General features: G+C 45.6%; 1 protein-coding gene across 10 annotated transcripts in view; it reads right to left on the reverse strand.

Moving 5' to 3' along the window:
• Positions 1 to 17,125, reverse strand: part of SNTG1 (syntrophin gamma 1) — a 315,377-nt gene that overhangs the window by 48,688 nt on the left and 249,564 nt on the right. For all 10 annotated transcript variants that reach the window (XM_072952001.1, XM_072952000.1, XM_072952003.1 and 7 more), the window contains one exon: positions 10,794 to 10,923. In XM_072952001.1, coding sequence (XP_072808102.1) covers positions 10,794 to 10,923 — 130 coding nt within the window. The remainder of the gene's footprint in view (positions 1 to 10,793; positions 10,924 to 17,125) is intronic.

Here is a 17,125-nt window from a genome sequence, read left to right on the forward strand (position 1 = left end):
GTGAACGAGACGTGGTTTATAAAAAATGACTAGGCAATTTTGAGGTGTTTGAATATTAAATACAGATAGTAGTTTTCCTAAATTTGAAAAAAAAAGAAATAGAAAAAATGCTTTTTAATCAACCTAATAAAAATAAAATTAATAATTAACCTCAAATGAAATACAAACATTCATTCCTGAATGTCAAATGTCTTCCAAATTAAAATATTATCCGGTGGTTTTATTCTACTGCAGCTATTTTTAGACCTTTATGGGCTTGTCAAGAGTAAATGGTCAAATACGCCCAAGGGCATTTAAGATTCATCTTGGGGGGCGGGTACACAATGCACTACAGAATCACAACAATTAAAACACGGTTTTACCACTGCAAAGCCAAACACACCAATGACTTTTGATAGAAAATCAAAAATTGAATCTAAAATATATATTATTGAGTTAATGATAAAGATTGTATTTTAAATTTGAACAGAAAACAATGCCGGGATAATTGGTTAATTCCTTGAAAAACAATGTATCACCCACTAACTCCCCCTGCGTCTGTGTTTAATGTAATGCACACACATTTAAGATGGGGCGGGATGGCCTGAGGCACACCTACCTTCCTATTCATAGTGACCAGAACGGGAAGGTGCATTTAATGAAAGCATTTTATTTAAAGACATCTGAGAACACCATCCTCCCCCACCCCCAACTGTAAGGAGGGTGAGCTCCTGGCTTCAAACACAACACCTCAAGGCATTCGCTGAATTTTGAATCTGAACATGACAAAAGGCTAAAAGAGATTAATCTGAAAATCTATGAAAACAGACAAGAGTTTAAGAAATGTATGCTGAGACAGAAGCGAGGACAAGCCAGAGGCGGTCAAGGAGAGGGGGTCCGGAATGGACCTGTCCTGGAATCAGGCTTGCTCTCAGCCCAAGGCCTGGCGGCTGTATCTTTGGGGCAGGAAAAACACAGAGCCTTACAAAAACCTCAACCCAGCCTTGATGCAGCTGGATTTAGACGTCGGTCTTAGTTTACAAGACTAAAGAATGTTCATACTCTGATTCTTTTTCTAGACACCTCTATTAAGATGTAATTAGCAATGTTTTCACTGATTAATATGCCAAAAATCATGGGGCACTATTTCAGTAATGATATATTTTAAATGATGTGTGTGTCAAACAATAATCCATTCACTAATTATGACATTAACAAACAGCAAAATCCCTATCAGCCCATTAAATGGAGGTGATGTCAGGATGCAATTACTGTCATGGGAAAATGTTCACGTTTAACGTTAACTGAACAAAGGATGACATCACCCACACAGGAGAACAGTCGTTTCCTTTTATGTGTGTAAACAAGTTACGCATTTTAATGTGTACATAACACATGCACTAACAAAAACACTGGCAATAAATATACCATTATTACTGCAATACATTTTCTTTCTTTATTTGTTTTTTGGGGGGTGGAGGTGATTGGGTTTATTTATTTATTTCTAGAGGGAGTGCTGGGGATCGAATCCAGGACCTTGTGTATGCTAAGCGTGCACTCTACCACTGAGCTGTACCCTCCCCCCTACATTTTCATTTTTATCCTCTTCTGCACTTCAATAAATAATTAAAATTTAAAAATACTATGATAGCACAAATTTTAAAACATATCTTTTTACCAGGTCTATTACCTCAAATGGCAAATAGGGCTTAGGGTCTGAATCTGTAGGAAACAATATGCCCAAGAGATGTGAAAGTTAAGTACTGGAGACACACTCTTGCAGAAGGAGAATTTTAAATAATTTTTAAGGGAAAGAACAAATTGGAAACCCAATGTGAGAAGAATCTTCACATTGTGGATGAAATGGAATAGAAAAGAAAGTTATTTTCAAGATCCTAAAATTTATTACTAAAAATAGTTCTTGCTGCATCTCATCTACATATTTTTATAGATGTTTAATCACATTGAGAAAAAGCTGCCTCTTATTTTGTCAAACATCTTCACCCTTTATTTTGTTTTCCCATCTTATTTTACTACATTAGTGCCTTTCTTTTTCTTATGGGAATCTTTGTACTGATGAAGTCTTTTTAAAGAAACAAATATTTAAAACCACATAGCAATATGAATTTATTGCTGCGTTATAAAATTTTAGTTTAAATTCAGTAGGTTTTTCATTAGAGACTCTTCATTAGAACTTTAAACTTTAAGTTTGTGATTTTGCTTAAAAATCGAGGGGTACATGTAAAGGCAAAGAAAGCTTACATCACAAAACCTTTCAGCTAATATTTCTTACACTAAAGAACTGAAAAAATAATGATAATTCTACCACTTTACAATTTTACCCAACATCAAAAGTGAACATCTACTTAAACAGCATGAACTGTATTTTAAGTAACAATATAGACCTTGTCTGATGTCTGAACGCCGGGGGAAATGATAATGTGTCCCTTTTTTTCTTTGAAAGCATTTAATTGAATATTAATGATGGAAACCCTTAAAGGAAGTTAGTTATTGCAGATATGTTAAATTGAGATAAGAATAATTACATGACTGGTTCTAATAAAGAACTGCTTGGACTTGATTTATTAAAAATAAAATTTGAAGTCACTAGAGTGCCCATCTGCTTTAAATATCACTCTAATTTTTTAATTCCTTAATTTCCTATATTCAAGTTCAGCATCACCAGTTGTGCCCAGCAATGAAAGCAGAAGTATCCTCCCCCGACATTCTCTTTAGACAAAGGGAGATGCAACAGGACATTTAAATAGTCCTTTACACAGTTTTTCCTCCTCCCACTTCAAATGTTTAGGGATTTTTTTTTCCAATTAAAGGTTTACAGGTAAGTGAAAAGCTTACATTTAAAACCTGTGTCTTAATTCTGTTACTCTTTGCTGTTTAACCCTCATGTACACGTCGGCTTTGACGGCTGGGGAGGTGTGTTCCCCGGATGCACATTGCTTACAAGGTGTATTTTCCCAGGAAAAATTAATTGTGAAGATTTGTCCAAGCAAATAAATCCTATGGAAGCAAGAACCCACCGTCCAGCTCCCCTACAGGTCTGTGGCTAATACCAGCCAGCAGACGTGTGAGGGCCTGGAGACAGCTTCACCCTGCAGGCACAGGCCCTCCCGGGGATACACGGCGCTGGTGTGTGGGCTGCCGCCGCCGCGCACCAGTCCTGCGGCTGCTCAGACTCTGCCTTGACCAGGGAAGGGAAGAATCAGAAATGATCTTTGCCGCAGGAGCCCCCATTTCAGCTCATTTTTTTCACCCATTTTCCCCTGAACCTGGACTCTCTGCCCTTGCTACCTTGGTTGTTCCCCATGCCTGTAGGTGCAACTTCAAAAGCACGCCATGTTGCTTTCAAAAGCCTGTCTGCTAACAGTACATCGATATTTTGAGATGATTAAAGGCACTGTCTTAAACTTTATTTTCTAGTCCAAGAATTTTAAAATTTTACCTATCATCGTTTTTAAGATTAGAACACATGTATGACACTTTTCACACATAGTATACACACACACACACACACACACACACACACACATCTTCATGGTGAATGAGCCGCCCGAAAGCTGAACTAGGTTGCAGCCATTTACAAATGTCTGTTTCTTCACTCACAGCTGACGCCATTTGTTCTCCCACGAACTCACTAGACGCCAGACGTGACTGTGGGTTGGACACCAAGTGAATGCCAAGGATACCAGATTCCTATGCGCAGAATCATCTGGCATAGGTGACAGGTAATTCTGGGCCTTTGGCACGCGTGGTACAGCAGGTAACAATGCGTGCGGAGAGGGAGGAGGGGTCCTTGCGCGGGCAGCGTGGGAGCCCTGGGTTTCAGGAAGTGATGGATGTGATGAGATGTTCTTTATCTGCCGGGAGTGGTCAAAGGTGAAGGAAATAGGTTTGACCATTGCCAGATGACCCGTCAGCAGTCCTGGCGAGGGGGACGCACAGGCCTCACAGCTGAGGACTCAGACAGGACTCTGGGTCTGCGGCTGCCTCTGCTCGCCGGTGCTCAGCTCTGAAGCTCCGTCTTAAGAGGAGGGGAGTCCAAGAAACACTGAATCGAGGGGCCACAAGCTCAAAATGTTCGTGGACACCTTCCTTTCCACGCAAGCCTGCTACCAGGTGAGCCCGGAAGGCTTGGCATCTGGAGGTCAAAGGTGTTTCCTTGGACTCACTTCTTCAGAAACAGAGCCTGAGGAAGAGCCACAAGGGTTAAACTGCTCTTGAGCGAGCATGTTCAACCCTATGGAAGCAAGAGTCACAGGCAAATGGACGTGAGGCCGGGCAGCAGAAGGCAGGCGTCCACCAGGGGGCAGTGGCCATGGTCTCTCAGCCGGTGACCGTGGGTTTGTCACCAGGGAGCGACGCCTTCAGAGCGTCACGTGGACACTGTGCTTCCCAGCGGTCCGTCTGCCGAGGGACGGCGGCCACCTACAGCTTGCTTCTTTCCGGCCCTTGACTTCCACCGGACAGTGCAGGTCCCGTGGGGCGTAATCACCCCCTGGTCCTCCTGAGTGGCCGTTAGTCTGGGAGCAGCTGGGGGGCGGGCCCGGCGGGGTCAGCCCTGGGGCTGGGGGCATGACGGAGCCCTGCCGAATCCAGCCCGAGGTGGGAGCGGTGGCGGAAGGGGCGGTGTGTGCGGGCGCTGCGTCTGCAGCTCCGAGGCCTGAGCTGCCAGGAGCTGGGGACGCTATGGCCGGGAAGAGAGGCAGAAGCATCAGGCCCGGGGGGAGGGGCTGGGGGCCGGGGGCGACTGCACCAAGGCGGGCACAGCACCGCGTCCAGTGAAACTGCCCATCTGATCACGATCGCACTGTTCAGTTAACCTCCAAGCAGATGCTCTGGGTTGTGCAAATAAGAATCAGCTACTATTTTCCAATGTCAACCTTGACTTCTGGTGAGGAGTTTCCTGAGAGCCAAAGCAGGTTAGTTACTGCACCGAAACTCCTCCTGACGAGATACGCCAAGTCAATCACGTAGAGAGCGAAGACGTGACAGCAAAGAATACGCGCGCAGCACAGGCCCGGCTGGCCCTTGCGCTTCCTCTGCTTCGGCTTCCTGGCTGCCACGGCTCGACCGCCCTGTAACCAGTTCCGGCTGCCACCGGCGAGCCTGGCGCTCCTGTTTTGGTCTGTGAGGAGAAGCAGTGCAGAAAACGACGTGCTAGCACAGAAAAGTGCATCTAAGGGCACAGAAACGTCAGCAGCCGTAAAGGGAGGAAAGTCGCCTTCGGTGGCGCCCATGCCGGTCAGAACCGCACTCCAGAAGCTCTGATCACAGACTCGAGTTCCTTTTCGGTAAATCTGCTTTCTTCTAGGCTTTATTTTGTCATGACTTTCAATTCACCTACGAGCTTCGTTGAGTCCTTTGAATGCGGAAGACGTGATAAAAGTTTTTCCTTCAGCTTTTCACACCCCACGGTATTATGGGAAAAATATTCCCTTTCTTTTCAAGTTGCAAGTGTTTGCCATTCAGTACAGCAGCTCTCTGTGGATTATGTATGACTCCCAAATAAGTTTTTTTTGCTCCTGCAAGTAAATGGGTAAAATGTAGGCAGACGGGTGAACTACATCCTGATGGGCTCGAATGGCTGGTGAACTGAGTGTGCGTGAGTCCTGAGGGCTGCGATCGTCCCACAGAAATCAGAGGGGTATCGGCTGTTCATGCGTTATCTTGAGAATTTATATGCTTTTAGTATTAAGCAATGCAGTAGATATTGTTGGTCGTCTGACTCAAAAGCCATGCACACTTCTTTTCTTGGTGACATCTCACCATAAATGCTAGAAAAAGTAGAGACTAGCCATGCCACCGCCCAGCCACTCACCCCCCAGAACTGTCACGGGCTGAGTTCAAGAGGAAAGCGAGCAGTATTAGTCCAGTAAAGGGATTCTGGGAATTTTTGTCTTATCTTGATAAAAGGGGAGACATGTGGCTGGTGCTACTTACACCTGCTTCCCTTTCTTTCCTGTTCTGAACACTGAAGTGATGTTTGGAACTGCTGCAGCCTTTGTGTGACTATGAGGTGGCAAACATAAGGTAAAAGCCAGTACTCTAAGGGTAGTGGATAACAGTAGCGATAATGCGTGCAGACAGGGGATGGGTTCTGGGTAGATGGTGGCTTCCAGCAAATGGCACCATCCACAATTATTTTCATGTGGGGAAAAAACTCAACTATTTACTCCATCAGCACTCAGGGTGTCTCTAATTTGTTACTGAAAGCATTCACAACTGATACATTTGAGGGAGAGAGTCTAATCTTTTCACATAATATGAATTGTATGTCTTGAAAATCCCACATATGCAATCATACACTATCATTTAAGATCATACTAATTCTCAATGAACCTTTAAGAATAGAAGCATATTATATATATTCATATCTATCTGTCTGCATACACACACACACACACACACACACACACACAAATGATACATTTCAAGCAACATATTCCATTCCAATAAAGGAAATGTGTGCATAGGACAAATATGGAAGAATTTAGACCAGAGGAGATTCTTTTATGTTAGTAGGTAACCTTGGGAGAAGTGGCACATGAAATTCTCTGTGTATTGGTCAGGGTTTATCTTAGCGCTGCAGCGGTAGAGAACGATGGGAAAGGGCAGACCCATGAAATGTGGCTGAAAGAGAGCTCTGCTTTTTACCTGTTCCTCTGTCTCTTTTAAAGACGAGGGACTGTGTGCAGATCTCTGGCTTGACAAATCAGAGCTGCCTAATGGTCTAGTCACCACTGGACATTTATTTAACTCATTTTGTCCAGTTTTACCAACATTCTGTTATCCAAACAACCATCTCTCAGAAGAGGAAGAATCTCAGAGACAACGGGACAAAGCCAAGACTGCACCCTCACGTGCAGTGAGCAAATCGATGCTGCATTTGCCAGCGGCTCAGGGATCCAATCATTTAATCTAGAGGGAAACTGCAGAGAAGAGAAGCGCCGACGTCTCAGCGGGCTTTCAGGGCCGGCGGGTCGGAAGTCTCTCACTGAGCCCTCGCAGGGACGGAAGCTAACCTACGGTCTGCTTCTGAAGGGGCTCACGAAGCCCCGACCTACGCGTCTGTGGACCCCAAAGCCTGGCTCCCTCCACGCGGCAGGGACGGCTTGGCCAGCGCATCGGCGTGAACCCCTGTGACCAGACAGCGAGCGCTCGGGGCTGCCCTTCCAGCTCCGGCTTAGTGCCTACAGACCCCTTCCCCAGCGCTGCCGTGTGCCCGCCCCACTCAGGCTCGCAGCCCTTGGTCTCTTCCACTACCTTAGTCTTCGATTACACTCTGTGTTCCCTGCCACACTGTGTGTGTGCGTGTGCGTGTGAATAGCGCTGTGACAGAGACCGTTAATACCACGAACATTTTCAAGTTACGGTGAGGTCAGCCTTGACTTGAGGAGTTGATCCTGGGGACGTTCCAAAATCGAACCTCCCCTTAAGGATTTGTATTCTGCTGGTGACGTCACAGGTTCCGCCGCCCTGGCGTTCAGTGACCTCAGGTGCCCAGTTGTTTTAGGGACATATCTATACTGCCCTGTCTGGCAAGGCTCTGGCTCAGCAACTCGGAGACACGCGTTTCCAGGAGCATTAAACTTCCGACAGTTCGCTGGGATGTCGTAGGCAAACAGTCTCTTACTTTATTAAACACCGATTTTAGTTAAGACAAGTCTTACCTGCGATAGTCATCATTTTGAAAAAAAACGGACATTTGAAACCACAGACATAGGAAGACATGTTTCAAACTGACAACCTGTTCCCAAAAAGTAATTGAGATTTATGAAAAACTCACTTATTTTGGTCTAAACTATTTCATTTTGCCCAGGACCAGTGACAGTCTCCGTATTAGGTGAGTTCATGTGTGTGCCTCACTCTACAGCCTCGCTCTTGCGTGGCGACGCCCTGTCACTCTGCATAAAATGCCTTTGCCGCCAGTTCACCTACTTTGCCCTTTTTCATTGTTCGTCCGCCGACTTCAGGGAGCGGCCCTCACCTCTCTGAGGGGTGCACACTCAGCCTCTCAAAGCATTTCTCTGTGTGACCTATGACAGCTGCAATTGCACATTTCCCTGTGTGCTTGTTAAATTAATACCTCCCCTCCCCACTAGACTATGTGCTCCATGAGGGCAAAGACCATTTTTGTTCATTACAGCCCTAATACCTATCAAACTGTAGGCCCTCCAAAGTATTTACTAAATGAAACGATGGCTGAATAAATCAGGGAGCTGACAGTTATCCTGAAAATACGTTAGTATCTGGGATCAGTGTACATACATGTAACAATGATGGAAGTACACGTGTTCATGTTAATGTATATACACATCCTTATGCATCTTTTACAGTAAACCCTTTATTTTAAAATGGTTTAGATACAAAAAAAGTGTATATAGATTAACTCACAGGCCTATCACTGCCCTTCCTTCCCACATCCTAAGCCTGGATCTGGAATCATTTTTCTTTCCTTACAAAAATACCCTTCAAGAAAGCTGGACAGCTGCATAGAAATCAGTGAAATTAGAACACTCCCTCACATCACACAAAAAAATTAACTTAAAATAAGTCAAGACACTATATAAACCTCCTGGAAGAAAACACAGGCAAAACATTCTGTGACGTAAGTGTCAGCAGTGCTCTCCTAGGGCAGTCCACCCGGGAAACAGAAATAAAAGAAAAATAAATGGGACCTAATTAAACCGATAAGTTTTGCACAGCAGAGTAAACCATAAGCAAAACAAAAAGGCCACCTATGGACTGGGAGAAAACACCTGCAAATGATGAGCCTGACAAGGGCTTGACCTCCAGAACATGCAAACAGCTCGCACAGCTCAACAGCAAAGAGCAAACAGCCCCACCCAAAACGGGCAGCAGACCTGAACAAACAGTTCTCCAGTGAAGACATACCACGGCCAGCAGGCACATGAGAAAGTGCTCAGCATCACTAATTATCAGAGAAATGCAAATCAAAACTACAATGAGGTGTCACCTCACACCAGCCAGAATGGTCATCACTAAAAAGCGCACAGACGACAAATGCTGGAGAGGCTGTGGAGAAAGGGAGCCTCCTGCAGTGCTGGGGGGAATGCAGGTTGGTGCAGCTGTTATAGAAATCAGTATGGAGGTTCCTTAAAAAACTAAAAATAGACTTAACCATGTGACCCAGCAGTCTCATTCCTGGGCATCTATCCAGAAGGAACTCTAATTTGAAAAGTCACCTGCACCCCAAGTTCATAGCAGCACTATTTACAATAGCCAAGACATGGAGATAGCCTAAATGTCCATCAATGGATAATCGGATGAAGAAGCTGTGATATATATTTACAATGGAACACTACTCAGCCATAAAAAGTATAAAATAACGCCACTTGCATCAACACGGATGGACCTGGAGATTGTCATACTAAGTGAAGCAAGTCAGAAAGAGGAAGAAAAATACCACATGGTATCACTCATACGTGGAATCCAAAAAGGAAAAAAAGAGGGAAAGACACAAATGAACATATTTACAAAATAGAGAGAGACTCACAGACACAAAGAACAAACTTGTTACCGGGGGAAGGGGAGCTGGGAGGGATACGCTGGGGGTGGGAGGTTCGCAGATGCTACCTACCAAGTATGAAATAGACAAACAAGTCTCTTCTGTGCAGCACAGGGAGCTACGTTCAACATCTTATAATAACCTCTAATGAAAAAGAAAGTGAAAAAGAATATACGTGTGTGTGTGTGTGTGTAGCTGAATTAGAGGATTAACCTGAAGCAAGCACTGTTTTTCACAACTCTTGAATTCTACCTTCACAAATCTGTTCAAATCCACTTCACCCAAAATAACAGCACACGACCAATGGGAACCGGTTTCGGCTTAGCTGGAACCCATTCCAGGAAGCCCCAGCCTCGGTCACCCTCCCTCTCTGCAGGGAAAGCATATAACTTGAGGAAAAGGAACGTGCTTCCGTGAAGCCCAGCTTTGAGACACATCTCCCAGAAGCACCATCTTCCACTAGACATGTTTACCAAATGCACGTAATTATTTCAGAGCCACCTTGAATAATGGTAAAGTAAAATTAAAATCATTTTGTCTAAATCTTTCTCACTTTATATTCAATAACCTTCTGGAAAAAAATTCATTGAGCAACATAATTACAAGGAATTTCCACATAAAACACTATGAAAATCTCCCTATTTCACACAATTATTGCTGCTGGGAATCGGCGAGCAAAGGGAACAGACAACGGCCAGCACGTTGCTTCAGTGATTGCAGCTGTTGTCTTCTCTTTTTTTGTTTTTTTCCCTCTAAGTTCCTCCTGCACCCATCCTCCAACGGTCCATACACTAAAACATGATTCATTATTTAAGTGTTCCTAAAATACTATTACTTTAATATTCCTCTTTTCCTTCTAGTCATTTGACCTCATCTCTATAGCATGATCCTCTTACTTTTAAACTTACTTTACATGCATTTCTAATTTATTTTTATGCAGGCTAATCTCTCGAGCGGACAGGCAGACAGACAGATGCTTTAGTGATCACATGCCAAATGTCTACTTCCAGTCGTTTAACTAATGTCAACACTGCAATGTTTGTGAAGCTTAGATGCAAAAGCACTCTTGGGCTGATACACTGGACTAAGACTCTCAGGACAGAGTGATTTTCTTCAAACCAGTATCCACAATGGCTTTTACGATGGATGTGCAGTGGCCCATTCTTAGACAAATACCATGCAGTTGATGCAAAGTTACATCCGTATTATACGAAGAAATCCACCAAGGCTGGTAAACCCTGGCAGGTGTTCTGCAATCACTACTCACATTGTGCTTTGTGAGGTTGGAGATGTTCGTCGCTATTGCTTGCAGCCACTCACTGCAGTCTTCAGCCGAGAGGCACTGGAGGGTTCCGCTGCAGACCCCGTCCACTGCCGTGACTTGAAAAGCGTTCTGCCTGCGGAGATGTCACAACAAATTAGACCGAAGCATCATCTCGCTTGTCTCTTAGCAACTTGAAATAGTTATCTGTTCGAAAGCTCTTCTTTCAAACAGTATAAATGCAGCTTCAAATTCATATTTGCTTACTTCTCATAAAAATATGTTTTTAAAAGGAGCCCTCAGGATGAATGCAGGCAACACACGATTCTGAGGTACGAGAAAGCATTCTGAGATTCAGATGGATCTGGAAAACCTCTGAGATGTCAAATGTACGTTACGTAAGTGGAAAACAGCTAAGACATTGACGGGGCTTCTTTCCCCGCGTGCCATGGAATCACATGTTGGTGTTTATCGTTTTGGGTACCATCGCCTCCTCTTGCCATTTTTCAGTGCATTTTCTGATGTCACAGAATGGACACACAAAAGCCACACACCCAGAGACTGGGCATCATACCACGTGACGTCAGGAGCTGGAGCATGTTGTCAGCTGTGGAACCAGCTGTTACCCACCTTCTCAAGCGGTTTGGGACAAGAGGTTCATAGCTCCTCACCTGCTCTGAATACTCACATTTGAAGTTTACGTGCGTGTGGTGCACGACCACCACGCTTGACTCAAAATGCAGCAGTCGGCCTAAGTGTCTCTATAATCCTCCACTGAGATTTTGCTGTTTTTGTTGTTGTTAGAGAAAATTAAATGGAGCCATTGACAAAAGTGCTGTAGAATTTAAAGCAGCTTCCTACAGCTCTAATTGTTCACTTTTTTTCCTGTATCAGGCTCTTGCATGTTTCGATATAAGCTTAATGGAGAGGAATAGATTTAAAGAAAACCCCAAATGAATGAAAAGTAGCCAAATCCTCATGTTTGAGAATTACTCTGTGACGCGACACAATATACTTCAGAAAATGCACAAATTATATTTAAATCCCAGCCCGTTTTGAAGCAATAGAAAAATTCTTTAATTCAGTATTCAAAATGTGATGTAAATGGCATACATTTATATGTTTTTCTCCAATTAAATAGTTTTTCTCTCTCTTCTGAGTTTTTTGAGTAGGGGTTTGTAGATTCTACACGTGATTTCATCTCCACAAGCAAAGACCCCACACGAGGGGCATGTGTCTGGCCCAGGACCACCACGGGGGCCGCTTCGCTCTCCCGTCCCACGAGACTGGTCCGGTCTCAGAACTGGACGCGAGGCAAACCTTTCCCATCCGGGCACCCTGCATCCACATTATGAACATCTCCAGAGAAACCTGCTGCAGACCAAGCGCTTTCTACTGATAACAGGAAGTGTTCAAATATTCTTTTTCGTTTGCTCTTAAAAATACACAAAAAGCCTAAGAAGGGACAACTATTCTTCCTCTCTTTGAAATGACGTTCTTTTGAATTTGTGACAAGAAAAGAATACGCTAAGCACAAGAAGAATATTGCAACTTGACCTGAATTTCTTAACTTAATTTTGATATTCAAGAGTGAGCGAGAGATCTGCAGTGCACGGAAGCTCAGCTCTCCGTGCGGGAACCAGTCTGCATTTAGTCGCACACGGTTCTCTCTGCTCGCTGGTCATCACAACCGTTGCTTCATGCACCGCAAGTTGCAGTCTGTCCTGAACATCGCCGTCCTCTCTGCTGTAAATGCGTCGCGGCGCCTGGGTACCTCGGTTGGTTAAAGCCAGCGCCCCGGAGCCAGTCTGCCGTCCGTGCAGTCACACGCGCCGCGACGTCTCCACGCAGAGTCAGTCTGAAGACTGACCTTTCGTAAACCCGGGCTAAGCTGCCAACATACATCACCGTCTACGATGTTTCCACTTTTTGGCGGGTTTGTCAGAAACCCTTTCAGGAATACGAGCGAAGCATTTGAACGGGCTCTTTGCTTCCATGTGGCCTCTTGGAAGGCAGACGGGGCGTAAGGACGGCAGCCTGGGCCCCATTCCTGCCTCTGTTAGAATAAATAAGAACACTGGCAACTGAGGCTACTTCGTTGTGCCTCGATTTCCCTAAAAGAAAATGAGCAAAATATCCTTTACGGATTCAGTCAGAATTTATGCAGTAACTGGTAGGACCCAGACGCTTTCACGTATCACAGAAGCTCGCAAATGAACCACCGCCATGTGGTCCCGACTGCGGTGTCTGGGGCAGCTCAGTGACGACGTCTGTCACCCAGCACTGAGGGGCAGCGGCAGTGCGCGGCGGTGTCTGCAGCTTTCAGAAAATGTCATTTTTGGGTCAAGATAATCAGAAATTGTCAAGCCAAAACTTATGTGTTTCATCTTGTTTGATCGTACGCTCTCTGAAATCAATAAGATGCATTACCTGTTAATTCGGTTTTGTGCTGTGAGACATTAAACTTTAGCCACAATTATTGTAGCCTTGAGGGTCCCCGGGCTAAATGACAATTCTTTGTACACACACACACACACACACACACTCACTTGCTGAAAGAAAGCAGTTGCATGGCTAGAGTTGGGTAACCTAGACTTCTGAGTGCAGGGTTTTTTCCCACTCTTTGCTCAATATTGTCTTATATTTTTCTAAGGATTCCTGATCACTTTTCTGGCAATAAAAGTTATTCTCCAGTGTTGCTGAATTTTAAACTAGGTTTATTCATTTAAAATTCAAATTTAGTTTCCCTTTATATGAAAAATACACCACACACCAAGCATTCATAACTACTTTTCAGCACAGCAGGATCCCCATGAATATGCATGCACTTCTTGTGCGCTCGGTTAAGTGGTGCATGCTTGGATTCACTGCTGCTCTTAGACCACATGAAGGCAGGTGTATGTGATGTTCAGTTTGTGAGGAGTGAACAGGCGAAGGCAGAGGGAGCAGGCATTTTCAGCACGAGGAAGAGGTGGAGAGACCAAAATGTGCAAGTCTGCAGCGGCGGGGATCCCCTGTCCACGAAGGGCAGCGGGGAGCCCACGGAGAGGCAGGCCAGCCCGAGGAGGAGGGTGTGAGCCTCGTGTGAGCAGCTCAGAGTCCACGGGACCCGCAGCCGAACGTCCCACGGAGGACTGGCTGCACGGTCCGATTCGTGTGGAGGGAGGGAGTGGCCCTGTTGGACCAGTTTGGGTAACTGGCCAAAGATGAGATGATGTGGGACTGAAACAAACCTGTGTCGGGGAGAGTGAGAATGAAGCAGCTGGCTAAAGGGGTTCATAAAGGGTGAGGAAGGGTGTGGCTCAGTGCCGCCTCCCTTCACAGATTACGAGGGAGCAGGTGGTCAGATCCCTGCAGGGTTTCGGGTCCCACGGGATGGATGGCTTAGATGCGGGAAAGGCGAGAAGGCACACCCTTCAGACAGGAGGGAAGGACTCCAAAGACGAACGTCAGCCTCTTACAAGCATGGCAGTTTGAGAGAAGTGTGGTCGTCGCTACAACGTGCGTCTGGGGAAGTAGCAAGTCACAGGGCAGCGACTAGGTGAAGCCCGATGGCTGCGATGGAAGCGGGCCCTGCACGCCAGCTCAGCATCGCCACCTGGCCCGGGCAGGGAGAGCCCTGGGAAGCACAGGGCCCTGGCGTGAGAGGCTCATGTTGGTACTTTGCGAAGGCCTGTCTGCAGTGGGTTAGAGCAGGTGCGATGCTGCTGCAGGCAGGGACGGAGGAAGGGTCTCGAGATACTCAAATAAGGGTCAGAATGTTTCAGGGCAGGGCATCTCTTCCTGGAGAGAACCGACTCAAACAGTATTTGAAAAATAAGCCACTTTTCCTGAGTTGGTTATTAATTACTGGAGAGATGATGAAGCAAAGGGCAAAATGAAAGGAGACCATGGGGCCAGTGATTCCAGCCATTTGCTCTGTTTCACACTGAGCTCAGTCCACCAGCAGCAAGTTCAGGGGCGTCTCCGCCGTGGGGCCACCTCGGTGTGCTCTCTGCCTGATGCACGGTCCGTCCCGGCTCCTGGCTCAAAACCGCCACCATTGGCTGAGGTTCGTCAGAAGCTCTTCCACATTTCGTTACCTGTCTCCCAAAGCGGAATCACCAGTTCATCTCCCGATTTGAATTTTGGCGACTCATCATCCCCACACAAGCCCTGCACGTCCCTCCCACTCTGTTCATTGTCTGTAAGGTGACTGCACAGAACTTAAGTTCATGCCACTCTCTGACCTCTGATTTCTCTGGGTGGAAAATGAACATGGCAGCTTTGTCCCTCAACCTCAACACTTCCCACGTACAGATACTAAAGCAATATTTATTGAGTCCAAAATTTGTAGATACTGACAGGCATATGCAGAACAGATAAACAAGATTATACTGTATAGCACAGGGAAATATATACAAGATCTTGTGGTAGCTCACAGCAAAAAAAGGGACAATGAATATGTGTATGTCCATGTATAATTGAAAAATTGTGCTTTATACTGGAATTTGACACAACTTTGTAAAATGACTAAACTCAATTAAAAAAATGTTAAAAAATATTTTTTTAGGCAATGAGTGAAGAATAAGTTAGCTCTTGAATGTGAACTGCTGTGCGATCCACTCAGAACAGTGCTGGGTCTGTAACTGATTATTACTGTCATGTTTATCGAGTGTAATTAATTCAATTGTGCTGGGGTGCCATAAAAGTAAAAATGTCAGAATTCATCTGCACTCATGGAAATTCTTTTTTCTCGTCAATTGCTTAAGCTGAACACTTCTACTCCATGCAACTACATACATTTTTAAAAGTAAAAACAAAACAAAACAAATTCATACATTTAAAAATGCCATTAATAGAAATATTTTTAAAAAGTTCTTAAGGCAAAAGAAAAATAGAACCAAAACAAATAAAGACGAACAAAAGAAAGGTTAAAGGTGGGTCACTGCTGAGGAATAGTTACGCTATGATAATAAAATATCTTCAGGAACTTAGGCTGCACACATGAATCAGAGCTCATCAGAAATAGGCCCAAGGACAGGAAAGAAAGGAGTTAGCTAAAGTGTTCTAAGTTTCTAGCATTTTCTGAAAAAGACAAAAATAGTAAATTGCATTGAACAGTCATAAATCATGTCTGTGTGGTGCTGTGGTCTGAAACCCCGATGACCAATGTGATGGACTGATGGGCGGAGCTTCAGGGACGCTTAAGACGGGAGGGTGGAGCCCTGGGTACAGGATCAGTGATTGCAGGAGGGGCTCCCGAGAGATCCCTGGTCCCTTCCACCACAGGGGGGCAGAGCGAGAAGACAGCGCGCGTGAGCCAGGGCGGGGTCTTGATCAAAGAGCTCCACCAGGACGCCGGCGCCTCGTCTAGGACTTCCGGCTCCCAGGCTGCGCGAACACGTGTCTGCTCCTTGCTTGCTGCTATCATCTGCTGTGTTTTGTTACAGCAGCTTGAAGGACGGAGACATACGGCATGATGCTCAGGCAACAATTAAAGCAAAATAAGAGGGTGTATGTATAACAACATCACAGAGGGAATGTTAAAAATCAAAATGTTCAACTATTTGAAAAAAGTTAGAATAGAGTACAAAAACTTGACACAAAGGAGTTTTTTCTTGAACACATATAAAACTGTCAAATCTCAGCAGTCAAAAAGTAAATAAAAACAAATAAATAAAGCCAATTACAAAATGGTCCAAAGACAAAGCAGCATTTCACCAAAGCGGGTTCCATGCGACGGATAAGTACAGGGCAAGACGCCCAGCAGCACCGGGATGTGCACATTCAGGCCGCGGCGGTGAATCCTACCTGCACTGTGCCTGCAGGAGCGGCGAAACGGGAGACGGCAACACCGAGTCCCGGCAGAGCCGCGGAGGCCCGGACGGCGCCCGCTCGCCCCCCGCAAACCCTCGGCTGCCCCTCGGCAAACTAGGCACGCTGCTGCCGTGCGGCCAGCTGCGCTCCGAGCTCGCGCCCAAGGGAGTGAGAATGCCTCTTCGCCCGGAAGCCCACACCCAAGTGCCCACAGCAGCTCTGCCTGGAAAAACCAACCCCTGGGGCCGCCCAGACGGCCTTCAGGGGGTGGAGTTTTCAACGAGAAGCAGCCACACTACTAGTTATTAGAGGATCACAATCTCCAATGAAAAACGTGACCGGGCTGCACTGTGTGGACACTGCACACTCTCTGAAGTGCACGTGGAACATTTCCTAAAATTAGTTCAATACTGAGTGAAACCAAGTCTCGGGAAATACCAAAGGAGCGAAACCGCTCGACACGAAGTTACACCAGACAGCGGGAACAAAGAGGACAGCGCCGGGCGACGCCTCGGCCGCCCGCGCTGACGCGTGTGGCC

This window comes from Vicugna pacos, chromosome 29 (genome assembly GCF_048564905.1).
Source record: "Vicugna pacos chromosome 29, VicPac4, whole genome shotgun sequence".
Taxonomy (NCBI): Eukaryota; Metazoa; Chordata; class Mammalia; order Artiodactyla; family Camelidae; genus Vicugna; species Vicugna pacos.